This window comes from Notechis scutatus, chromosome 5 (genome assembly GCF_049901735.1).
Source record: "Notechis scutatus isolate UNSWTSFEM ecotype Mainland chromosome 5, rNotScu1.2, whole genome shotgun sequence".
In the NCBI taxonomy this organism is placed as follows: Eukaryota; Metazoa; Chordata; class Lepidosauria; order Squamata; family Elapidae; genus Notechis; species Notechis scutatus.
Window position 1 is genome coordinate 14,881,028 of NC_142013.1, and position 13,283 is coordinate 14,894,310.

At 39.0% G+C, this 13,283-nt stretch overlaps 1 protein-coding gene across 1 annotated transcript in view; it reads left to right on the forward strand.

Annotated features, from left to right (window-relative positions):
* CNTN5 (contactin 5) overlaps nt 1-13,283 on the forward strand; it is a 763,035-nt gene that overhangs the window by 729,752 nt on the left and 20,000 nt on the right. The window contains exon 22 of the mRNA XM_087966176.1: nt 11,610-11,719. Coding sequence (XP_087822302.1) covers nt 11,610-11,719 — 110 coding nt within the window. The remainder of the gene's footprint in view (nt 1-11,609; nt 11,720-13,283) is intronic.

Below are 13,283 nucleotides of genomic sequence, written 5' to 3' on the forward strand. Positions count from 1 at the left end.
GACAATGTTCCTCCAGGCCTTCCTGTCCTCTACCATCCCCTGTAGTCCATTTAAGCTCACTCCAGCTGCTTCAGTGACTCCATCCAGCCACCTCATTCTCTGCCGTTCCCTTCTTCTTCTTTTGCCCTCAATCGTTCCCAGCATGAGGCTTTTCCTTCTCATTAGGTGGCCAAAGTCTTTGAGTTTCACCTTCAGGATCTGGCCTTCTAAAGAGCAGTCAGAGTTGATCTCCTCTAGGACTGACCGGTTTGATCGCCTTGCAGTCCAAGGGACTCGCCAAGGGAGTCTTCTCCAGCACCATAGCTCAAAGGCCTCCATTCTTTGGTACTCAGCCTTTCTTATGGTCCAACTTTCACAGCCATACATTGCCACTAGGAAAACCATAGCCTTGACTATGCACACTTTTGTTGGCAGGGTGATGTCTCTGCTTTTTAATATGCTGTCTAGATTTGCCATAGCTTTCCTCCCCAGGAGCAAGCATCTTTTCTTGGTTGTGGTCCCCATCTGCGGTGATCTTGGAGCCCAGGGAAATGAAATCTGTCACTACCTCCATTTCTTCCCCATCTATTTTCCAGGAATTGAGAGGGCCGGATGCCATGATCTTAGTTTTCTTAATGTTGAGTTTCAAGCCAACTTTTGCACTCTCCTTCTTCACCCTCATCAAGAGGCTGTTTAGTTCCTCTTCACTTTCTTCCATTAGAGTGGTATCATCTGCAAATCTGAGGTTGTTGATATTTCTCCCAGCAATCTTAATTCCAACTTTAAATATAGACAGTAAATATAGACTGTGTTATCTATTTACTTCCTTGTATTTTTACCTTTTATGAAACTCTCAGGCAATCTACATCATAATCTCTCTCAGAATTTGAGCTGAGATGGGGTTGGAGATATGAATTTCTACCTGTCTCCATCCCTTCAGTTGCATCTCCTGAAAAAAAAAACACTTCAGGGGAAGAATTCCTTCACAATGTTCTTGAATTTAATGAGAGAATGCAGAATTCTGGAGTAAGAATTATATACTGAAAAGCAGATTGTTCACACAAGCCCGTTTGCAAAGTTACTGCAAGAAGAATATATGTCTTCTCTGGATGAAATTTAGCAAAAGCAAATTTCCTTTCCTTAATCTGAAAGCTACAAAAAAAAAAAAAAAAAACCTGCCACAGAATTATCTGCCTGGTACTAGTCACTTCTTTTCAATCTGTCTTTCAGCACAACAATAATAGCTGATTTACTAGTACATTACCATTCTCCTTCCCTGCCATCCATAGAACAACGTTTAAATTTAAGTTGCCAGTTTGGTAAAAAGTTGTACTTTCTTCAATGACTCTTTAAAAAAAACTAAAATAGAATGGAGAATATTTTCTTTGATTAGTACCCACAGGCCCTTGGAAAACAGCACATGTATAATCTATACAGCTCTGGCATATTCCCCATCCCATTCCATCATCTTCAACCACTCCCTGTTTATTCACAAAACTCCAGCTGCTCTGCCAGTTCATTACAAATACGCCATTTATATTCATGAACCTGAAAATGTCTTTTCAAGCTTTTAATCTAATCAAGCCCATATTCGATCAATCAGCCTGTCTATTTCCTATCTCCCCTGTAAGAGAGCTGTTGGGGAGATAATTAATGTCTTTGCCAGCCAACACAGCATGGTCTTCAGTAAAATGTACAGCAAGCATTATCCCATTAACATTTAGTTCAACAAGTTCACCTGTCAGTGTGTCATCTACAACTTCCTGGGCATGCATTTTGCCACATACACCTGCATTTCCTTATAGCCAAATCTTCATTACTATAGCAGCTTGAGACCCTCATTACTTTTCCCTATAAATTATGTTTCTATTGGGGAGTACCACACTGGAGGAGGCTACTAGATTGATAACAATCCCACCTTCCCCCTGGCTCCCTGTTTCACCACCCACCCATCCATCCATTTCTTATATCTCACTTCATTGTATTTTCATTGTTTTTTCCTTCACTGTTTTCTTCTATTGTTCCATTACTTTGCTACTGTTAGGTTTACACTTCTTTTCATCTCTGTTTTTATTGTTATAAGCGCCTACGGTAGCCCCACAGTGAGAGAGACACCTAAAATTTTTAACAAATGAAAGATATTGTTACATTTTATTCTTGGGGCCTTGAGATCTTCACACAGATGGGACAATATGCAACTTGAGGGTGAAGGCTCATTCTCTGAGCTTGTGGGCAGTGGTGGGATTCCATATATTTTTCTACTGGTTCTATGAGAGAGCACTTTGTGCGTGAGGACAACACTCAAAAACTGCCCTCTGTGTCAGCGCTAGTGGGGTGAGCTATAACTCAACTGAGGCGCGGCAATCCACTCTGCCGCGTGAATCAGCTGAGGTAAAAACAAAGGAATATAGGATAGGAAAGGGTGGGGATGGGTGGGGCCAGCCAGAGGTGGTATTTACCGGTTCTCCAAACTACTCAAAATTTCCACTACCACTACGCCGGTTCTCAAGCTATTCAAAATTTCCACTGATCCGTCTGAATACCACCTCTGTTTGTGGGTTAGTTTCCAAATATTTCATTACCAGGCTAGGTAACAACTTCAGTGGCATTTAGGGGATGTCAGCATTCTTCTGTTTATAAGGGCTTCAGGTGTAGGAGGTCAAGTGAAGATCTTGTGTTGGGTCACCTGTGAGTCATCTGTGAGACTTGTGACGGGTCATGTGATAAGGTGATTACCTCAGGTGAGGGTTATTGGGAGTGAACTGCTGGTGAGGAGTATTGGGTAGGTTGGTTGAAGGTCAATGCTGTCTCTGATTGGCTCTGTGGTTGATTGAGGGCTGTTTGGAAACTGAATCATGGAAGCTGAAACAGTATTTGCTGTGTGAGCAAGAAGGAGACAGCAGGGAGCCTGGGCATGGTTTAGCTCAACTGGTCTGTACTAAAGCTGCTTGGTGCTGTGAAACTGAAACTAAAACTGAAACTCCTCTCCTCTGTTTGTGTTTTGCATTTGGAACAGATTTCTTTTCAGGTGGGAAAGGGGAGTAGAACTCCTTAGCATCAGAGCATTTTAATAATAATATACGAAATACTAATGCTCTGATGGTCATTTCAAAAAATCCTTTCTTAGTGAGCACCTAGAAGCCAAGAGGAACATATGTGCCAAATTTCAAGTTTGTAGGCTTTATGGTTCTGGAGATTTTGTGATGATGCATGAGTGGTATTTCACTTTTATATAGAGAGATATATATCTCTTGCATAGGTATGCATCTGCATGCCTCTGTGTGTATGTGTGTGTGTATTCCAATTTATAGGCTTATACAATCTTGTTTTATTTTTTGTTAACATTGAGTTGTCAGCACTTTAATTGCCTCTTCTTCCTCAGCAGTAAGCAGATCAGTGAATATTTCAAGTGCTTTCCTGTTTGACAGCAGGTTTATTGCCTATCATATATCACTTTGCAGTGGAATCAGTTCTGAATAAATATTCTTCCTTTGCAAATTTTTTATCATATGATATAATAGTGATATACCATTTGTGAATTATTTCAGTGTAAGCTTTCCATCTGATTTAACTTCCTTTGCTTCCATTAGAACTTTTCCATGTAACCTTCAAATGTACATTCTTCTATAATTTCCCTTATCTTAAAAGCACCTCTCCTTTTCTTTTTCTTCTTATTTTGTTCTGCTAATTTACCTAGTCCAATCCTTTGCTTGAGTAGGAAACCCTATACCATTTCAGATAAATGGTTGTCCCATCTCTTCTTCAAAATATCCAGCGTTGGAGCACTCATAGCAAGTCATCCCAATTCTTGCATGGAAAGTTCTTTGATGTTAGTACTTGATATGTACTGTTGCTACATATCATTCTTGTTGCCCAGAGCTTTCATCCATCAATTGACAAATAAAAATAAATATATAAATAAAATAAATAAATAAAACTTCGAATGGTTATTAAATGAATGGTTAAAATCAAGGACTATCTATAATTAGAGGGTTTCATAATCGTGCACTCGAATTCATCTTATAACAATAGAGAAATAGTTTGCCATTTCCTTCTATCAGGTTTATTTAGGTGGCCTGGTTTCCTTAGATCTTTTGATCCTTCTGCCCTCACCCCCACTATGGATTAGTTTTGACCGCATCTCTCCTTTTTGGATCTTACAGCCAACAGTGACTGGGAACACATATTTTCACCAACATTTCTTTCTGAGTTAAACTGCAAGTCAAACTAATTGTCTCCTAAAAAGAGTGCCAACAAAAAAAAATGCAAAGAAGAGCAACTAAGATAGGGCCCGAAGACTAAAACATATGAAGAACGGTTGCAGGATTTGGGTTTGGCTAGTCTAGAGAAAATAAGGACTGGGGAGGGACGGGATATGATAGCAGTATTCCAGGATTTGAGAGGCTGCCACAAAGAGGAGGGGGCCAACTTATTTCCTAAAGCGCCAGAGGACAAGACAAGAAACAATGGATGGAAACTAATCAAGGAGAGAAGCAATCTGGAATTCAGGGGAAACTTCCTACCAGTGAGGACAATTAATCAGTAGAAGAGCTTGCCGTCAGAAGCTGTGGGTGCTTCATCACTGGAGGTTTTTAAGAAGAGACTGGACAGTCACTTGTCTCAAATTGTATAGAGTCTCTTGCTTGAGCAGAGAGCTGGACTAGATGATCTCTAAGGTCCCTTCCAGCTCTATTCTGATGGATTGATTGAATACATAGTATGGAATTCAACAAATCTAATGGCCATTTCTTTTGCATAAAAATCTGCCAACTATCAAGAAACAATTGTTTGGTGAAATATTCATGATTATTTCAAAGAAACCATAAAAACTAAATTACATTCTACCACCAATTTCCCTTTTAGCATTTAGAATTAAATGGTAACTAAATATTCAGTTTTTCCTTTGGTTTTATACACTCAATACTGCACACTAAATATAGAACTCCAGATGTTGGCAACTGGAGTATAGCTTGAAATATAGAGGCTATAACACACTATAAATATTAGTTATAAATTATTACGCTTCTTCACTCATAGGGTCCTGCACAGATATTTATTACCAAAAATTGTTAATATAATATTAATAAAAATATGGTTATTATACTAGCAACAATTATAGGAAAACCTAATCAATCTGTTTCATTTTTAGCGTCAGGCAACTTTCAGCAGTATATGGAATTGCCGGCTATTTCATTATATATTCCAAATCAATATAAATTTTCAGAAGCTTATATTTTATCTTATTCATAGATTAATGCATTTCCATAAAAAGTACAATTTAGTATCTAATATCAATGAATGAATAAATACTTTCAACTTGAGAAAAAGTTGCATTCATTGGAGAAATATACTGAAATATGCTTTTTAAAGAGACAACTGGAGTTTGTTTACTTTTCCTTGAAGATGTTTGTTTTTCCTTGAGGATGCTTCACTTCTCATCCAAGTAGCTTCTTCAGAACTGAACAAGCTTCTTGAATGAGAAATGAAACATCTTCAAGGAAAAAATGGAAAAAGTCCAGTTGCCTCTTGAAAAAGTACCTTTGGCACATCCATGCCCTGGAAGACTGAAAATCTCCATAGACAAGAAATATACTGCTTCAATTAAGAAGAGAGAGAGCGGTGGAGAGGGAGAGAGGGAGGGAGGAAGGGAGAGAGGAAGGAGGGAGGGGGAGAGGGAGAGAAAGAGAGATTCTGAACAAAATACGGTTGTATGGAAGGGAAATTATTTCTACATTTTTAGATAACTGCCACCCATTATTTTGTCTAGGTCACAAATTATTTATCCCACTGCAACCCTCCCTCACAGCAAAGTAACTGTTTCAGTAATATTGCAGGCCTTTCACAGTGCACAAAATTTAAAGGTATAAATAGAAAATGGGATGTTCAGAAAAATCGTACTTTGGTGGAAAATATTGAAGCACGCTATTTCTTTTACTGTATAACATTTACTTGTTTTCTGCTTTGAAAACAGGGGAATTCGTTTACTGTATCGTGGAAAAACATGTTTTACATGGCAGAGGTGAGGAGAGATATCAGCTCCCAAGCAAGATGAACATCTCAGTGAGAAAGCTTAGATTAAAAAAAAATAAAGACCACCAATCTATTGAACAACAGGGTTTTTTTTGAAAATTAAAATTCATCAGGGAGCCCTATTTATTCCTTGTTTATTTCTTTTATCTGGGGTGAATCGGTTTAAGAGAGGGCAAGTAGCCCAAAATCATTCAATAAGCTGCATATTGAATGAGAATCTCAGTTTGGGGCCTTCTTGGTTGGTCCAAGACCATCTTCGTTATCTTTACAGTAAAGTCCTTTTTTATGCCCCCTGTAAATTCAGGGAAAAGTCAGGGCAATTGGATGGAATGGAGCATTTACTGGCCAGATGCCCTTCCCAATGTCATGTGGTGTTTGCAGCAGATATCTTTTCTTTGCACCCTAGGAGAGTAACATCTGCTCCTACCTAGAATTGAACTCCCAACCTTCCAAGCGGGAGGCAAGTGTCTTCACCACTAGGCCACCATGCTGCTCTTTCTTTACCCTTACAGTAGATTGACTTTTTGTGTTTGGGCTATTTCTGCTATTTCTGTTTTAAAACAGAACAACACACACACACACACACACTTCTAAAATTTAGCAATTTGCCATCAAATTTCAATGGACAAGCTCTCATGGACTATAGAAAATAGGTCTGAACCATGGAAAGTGTGCCCGGATAATTGCCCATTCAGTCCCATTCAGTCAATATAGACAGTTGAGTGCTTGATGGGAAAATAATAATAATCCCAATTTCAATTGTTCCCAAAGTGTTATTGAAAGGCTATTTCCCTTTTTTCTCTCAAATGTGTGCAAATACTTGTACACAGATTAAGGGTGAAAAGTCCTTCCTGTTCAAAAAGGAATTTTGGTGAGTTAGTATATTTAATTGTATCATGGTTTATTTTTATTTTTTTAATAAAATTTTATTAGGGTTTTCACAAAACAAAAGAAAAATAAAACATCTTTTTTTAGCGAACAGCATAGTTCCAGGTTTTCACATCTCCATACAGATATAATCTCAGTTACATATTCATCTTTCATATTCAATTCCATATCTTATCACTACTTTATATATTCTCTATTAATTTTTTTCTCAAATACTTCCCTCAGGCTTATTTTATAGCTTTCTCATTCATTTCTATTTCATTTCCTTTTCAAAATTTCCATATCTTCATAATAATTATACTTGTACTTTTATCTGTCCTGTTTTCAATTTCATTGTATATTCTTATTTCACCATTTCCCAAAAAATTCCTCCACATTCAAACATTACAAAACAAGGTTTCCCCTATGGTTGCCAATTAGAGTGTGTCCCCTTCATATCTTATAATTAGTTCCCTTTCAAATCCCATTAAACATTCAACTTTTAAATTGTCCCCTTAAACAGTTATAACATTCAGCTCCTAATAACTATATTATAATATTTTATAATATAACTATATTACAACATAATTATAATATTATAATATATTATAATATAACTATATTATAACATGGTTTATTTTTTAATGGTCAAAACTTTGCACATTATTTAAACAGGGCAGAGAAAGAATCTTGCTGGGGTCATATTGTTTTAAATAAATTCATAACTGTATAGAAAAAAAAAGGGATCCAGTGAATTCAGTCCATTAAAGTAGCTTGCTCAAAGCTTAGAACAAGCAAGAATTTGATAGTGCCAATGGAAGTTGGTGCTTAAAATACATTGCAAACTGGGCATCTGATGCTTGACTATGGCACGGTTGTGCCGAGGAGAGTTTCCTGATGCGTCAGGATCAGTTCATCCTAGCTAGGATCAGTTCATTCTAGCTATTAGTTGATGTGGATGAAGCAAATGCCATTGGAAGGGATTGTTCCAGGACATTGACACACTGCAAAATGTCTGCTAATAATTGTTCACTCTGAATTAGCGTTATCCTTGTGTATAGTTGGATTGTTCTTTGCAGTCTCAGAATTTATATTTAAATTTTTATTGAAGGCTTTTCTCTTTACGTTTGTTTTAATTCAGCATTTCTATTTTGTTTTATTACTTTCATTAGAGTATACAGTAAAACACTATGAACCTCGCAGTGGTGGGATTCAAAAAAATTTACTACTGGTTCTGTGGGCGTGGCTTGATGAGCGTGGCATGGCTCGGTGGGCATGGTTTTGTGGGTGTGGCAGGGGAAGAATACTGCAAAATCCCATTCCCTCCCCACTCCACTAACCTGCTTTCCAGCTCCGTTCTTCTGTACAGGGCACCAAAAGAAGACCCAGCCGATCAGCTGGGACTCGGGAGGCAGAGAATACTGCAATACTGTTGAAGACCATTACAACATAGTTTTACTTGAAGTCAAAAGAGTCATCAAACTATATGTACCAACAACAACTCCCAAAACAAAAACAAAAAACAGATTACCCATAACAATAAGGAAACTTCAATCCAAAAAGAGATCACTCTGGTGGAAAAACAAATCTGGTCACGTTGCCACTTTCAAAAGCCGATACAAAAATTTATGCCACTAGATAAAGACTGAATGCACCAATTATCACATTAAACAAGAGGAAAACCTTCTATGCACCAATTCCACCCACGCTTTTTACAATTTTGTAAACAACAAACTAAAAGACTCAAGGTCCATCCCACCCCTGATAGGAACTAATGGTAAAGACTGCAATGACGATACCATTAAAGCCAACCTCTTTAACACATTCTTTGGCTCAGTATTTGTAAACAGCAATGGATCATGTCCAGTATTTCCTAGCCGACCTACAGACAACTACAATGATCTAATACGTATCGATTTTACAGAAGACAATGTTGAAAAAGCACTACGCAATCTAAAACCATCTCTATCTATTGGACCGGATGGAATATGTGCCTACTTCTTAAAAAAGCTATCCACTGCCATAGCCGAACCTCTAAGCATAATCTTTGAAAAATCTTTCAGGACCAGCTCCTTGCCTAACCTATGGTCACAAGCCATGGTCATCCCCATCTTCAAAAAGGGAGACCCCAGCCTAGTTCAAAATTACAGACCAATCTCTTTATGCTGCATCACCTGTAAAGTCATGGAATCAATTATTAACCAATCCATTATCCTCCAATTAGAGACAAACAACCTACTCTCCAATAAACAATTTGGTTTCAGAAAAAATACTATCCTGTAATCTGCAACTCTTACACTGCAAAAACATATGGACTACACAACTCGATCAGGGCAAAACAATAGATGCAATCTACATAGACTTCTGTAAAGCCTTTGATTCAGTGGTACACGACAAACTACTCCTAAAACTAAAATCTTATGGTATCTCTGGACAACTGCATAATTGGATAGAAGCATTCCTGTCAAACAGACAACAAATTGTCAAAATTGGGAGTGTCCTATCAAATTCTGTACCTCTCAATAGTGGTGTCCCCCAAGGCAGTGTTCTAGGACCAACTCTCTTCATACTCTACATAAATGACCTCTGTGATCATATTAAGAGCAACTGCGTTCTTTTCGCTGATGATGTAAAGCTGTTCAATACCACAGACAATACTTCTACCTTTCAAAAAGACCTTGACTATGTATCAGAATGGTCAAACAAATGGCAACTTCAAATCTCAACAAATAAATGCTCTGTCCTACATATTGGCAAAAAAAATCAGAAAATAAAATAAAATCAGAAAATAAAATAAAATCAGAAAATGAAATAAAATCAGAAAATAAAATAAAATCAGAAAATAAAATAAAATCAGAAAATAAAATAAAATCAGAAAATAAAATACAAGTCAAGATCTTGTTGATGATCCAAGCTCTGTAAAGGGCCTTGGAATACTCATCTCTAATGATCTAAGTGCTAGAGCCTACTGTAACTACATAGCCAAAAAGGCATTAAGAGTTGTTAACCTAATCCTATGTAGCTTTTTCTCTGGTAACATCACACTACTAACTAGAGCATACAAAACATTTGCTAGACCAATACTCGAATACAGATCATTAGTCTGGAACCCACATTACGTATCTGATATTAACATAGTTGAGAAAGTCCAGAAATATTTCACAAGAAGAGTTCTCCACTCCTCTACTCGTTGTAGAATACCTTATGCCACCAGACTTGAAACTCTAGACCTAGAAAACCTAGAACTACGCCGCCTCTGGTCCGATCTAAATATAGTCTATAAAATCATACATTGCAATGTCCTACCTGCAAATGAATACTTCAGCTTTAATCATAACAATACAAGAGCACACAATAGATACAAACTCAAGATTAACCGTACCTAACTTGACTGCAGAAAATATGACTTCAACAACAGAGTGGTCAATGTCTGGAATACTCTACCTGACTCTGTGGTTTCTTCCCCAAACCCCAAAATCTTTAACCTTAGACTGTCTACTATTGACCTCACCCCTTTCCTAAGAGGTCTGTAGGGGGGTGTGCATAAGCGCACCAATGTGCCTACCGTCCCTGTCCTATTGTTTCTTTTTATTTTTCTTATATGTACCCATTTCATGTATTCATAACTATGTATATACTTGTACCTATTATCTTGTAAGCGATTGACAGATCAAATAAATAAATAAATTAAATAAAGAATAGGTGGGGGAGGGGCCAATCAGAGATGGTATTTGCTGGTTCTCTAAACTACTCAAAATTTCTGCTACTGGTTCTCCAGAACTGGTCAGAACCTGTTGAACACCACCTCTGGTACTTCGTCTTGAGATCAAGGAGAATATCTTAATTTGTGCTCCACCCGGACATTCCATTTCAAATTTATATCATTTCTCCACCAGCCAGAATGCTGGGTTCTAGGCTCTCTTCCACAAAATTTAGATTTTTCTGTAGCTTTCTTTGTGTTGGATGGTTCTCACAATAAAAACTGTAAACAGAGCAAAATATTGAAGTCTGCAGAATGAATGGAAAGACAAGCAGTATTTTCTGCTTACATTCTTCTCAATATAACAATAGAATGTTAACAAAAGCCTTTGGTTGTATGTCTTTCTTTTTGTGATTACATTAATGTATTTTATTGCAAGCTGCTGCAGATACATTTTTGCTGAAATGTGGGATATAAACATTGCATTGCTTCTATCCCAAAAGCCATGGTGGCACAATGGTTAGAATGCAGTATTGCAGGCTAATTCACAATTCACTCCAGAAATTTGATTCTGACTGGCTCAAGATTAGCTCAGCCTTCCATCCTTCCGAGGTGGGTAAAATGAGGACCCAGATTGTTGGGGGCAATAGGCTGACTCTGTAAACTGCCTTAGAGAGGGATGTAAAACACTCTGAAGTGGCATATATGTCTAAGTGCTATTGCTATTACAACACAATATGAAGTCATTGCAATCACATTGTGCCCACCATAATGTTGCTAGCTTCCAAGAAATATGCACACGCATAAGAAGAGATTGCTAGCATTAGAATTCCATATAGGTGAATGGCATGAAAAAGATAAGATATAATGTAAAAAAATAATAATTGGGTTTTAGATCATTGCTTGTCTACTGCTTAGGACAGCTAAGGGGTTTTATCCTTACCAATAATAGAGATGATTGGGAAGAGTAAATCTAGTTGACTAGATGCAAACTGCTTTAACCAAACATTATTTTGATCCTTCTTTACCGCAGAACCGAGTGCAGCCCCTACTGATGTCAAGGCTACAGGACTGTCAGTATCAGAGATTCTTGTTGCGTGGAGTCACAACAAAGATAGCCTGGGAAGGCCCCAGGGATTTGAGGTATTAATATAAAATATATTCTAAGTTTTCTGAATCCCCATGAGGGTCCTTTTCTCCCTGACCAGCTAAAAGCATTGTTTGAAATCAAGATTTAAGTATTTAGAACAGGGGTGTCAAACTCGATTTCATTGAGGGCCACATCAGGGTTGTGTTTGACCTCGGGGGCCAGGGTGGGCATAGCCAGGTCGACTCACTTGGGTTCGGGGTGCCTGTGATGAGCACTCTGCCAGAGAAAATGGGCTCCCAATCTCCATTTTCGGATGCAATGGCCCCCTGCAACCCTCTGCCAGTGAAAACAGAACTCCATTTTTGCTGGAAGAGGCACTGTGAGCCGGTCCTTCGTTGTTCCCAGGACAGCCCCGCAGGCCAGAACTAAGCATCCTGTGGACCAGATCCGGCCCGTGGGCCTTGAGTTTGACACCCTTGCTTTAGAATATGTTGGTAGCAAAGAAGACCGTAACTCACTCAGGATTGAACTACCCATTATATTAAGCAAGGCGTTAAATCCCTAGACCCGTGGTGGCGAACCTATGGCATGCATGCCGGAAGTGGCACGCAGAGCCATTACTGCCAGCATGCAAAGCACTCGCCCAGAAAAAGTCTACTGTGCATGCGCACACGCCGCCCGCCCACCTGCCAGCTGATTGTCGGGTATCTGGCGCGCATTTGTGGGGGCGCGGCAGCACACAGGAAACACTCGCACATGCGTAGAAGTGCATGGAGGGTGTCATGCCCACATGCGCAGAAGTGCGCAGCGTGGGTCATGTGCATTGCACATGCATGCACAGAAACGGGGGGGGTCACACGAGTCACGCAGGTTGCCGCACATGCACAGGAGGCATGGAGGGGGCTTGCGCATTGCCTTCTGGGTGATGGCAGGCGAGCACGAGCAGGCAAGCGCGCACACAATTCTCGGCATGGGAGCCCAAAAAGGTTAGCCATCACTGCCCTAGACTGTTAGGCATAGCTTTCATAGCTCCTAGTCCATCTGATGCAAACAAATTATAAGCAAGGTGGTTTCCTGAGGGTTTTTTCCAAACTTTTTTTTTATCTCCAAGTTTGCTCCCCTTCATCTGAAAAAATATTTGTTGCACTTTGACTGGTTACAAGTGGTCCTTGACTTACGACCACAATTGAACTGAAAATTTCTGTTGTGAAGTGAGTTTTGCCCCATTTTATGAGCTTTCTTGCCACAGTTGTTAAGTGAATCACTGCAGTCAATAAACACAGCTGTTAAGTCCTCAATGTATGACCATAACTGAGCTTGTCAGAAGGTCGCAAAAGGGGATCACAGGACCTTGGACACTGCAACCGTCATAAGCATGAATTGGTTGCCAAGCACCTGAATTTTGATCACATGATCATGGGGAGGTTGAAACGGTCATTACTGTGGAAAACGGGTCATTAGTCACTTTTTTTCAGTGTCGTTGTAACTTTGAACAGCCACTGAATGAACTGTTGCAAGTCGAAGGCTACCTGTATAAAAGCATTCCTTAGCGTGGCAGTGGTTTTCTTTTTATGCATCCCACACTACAAGGAGCATGGCTTGAGGGACCATCTCACT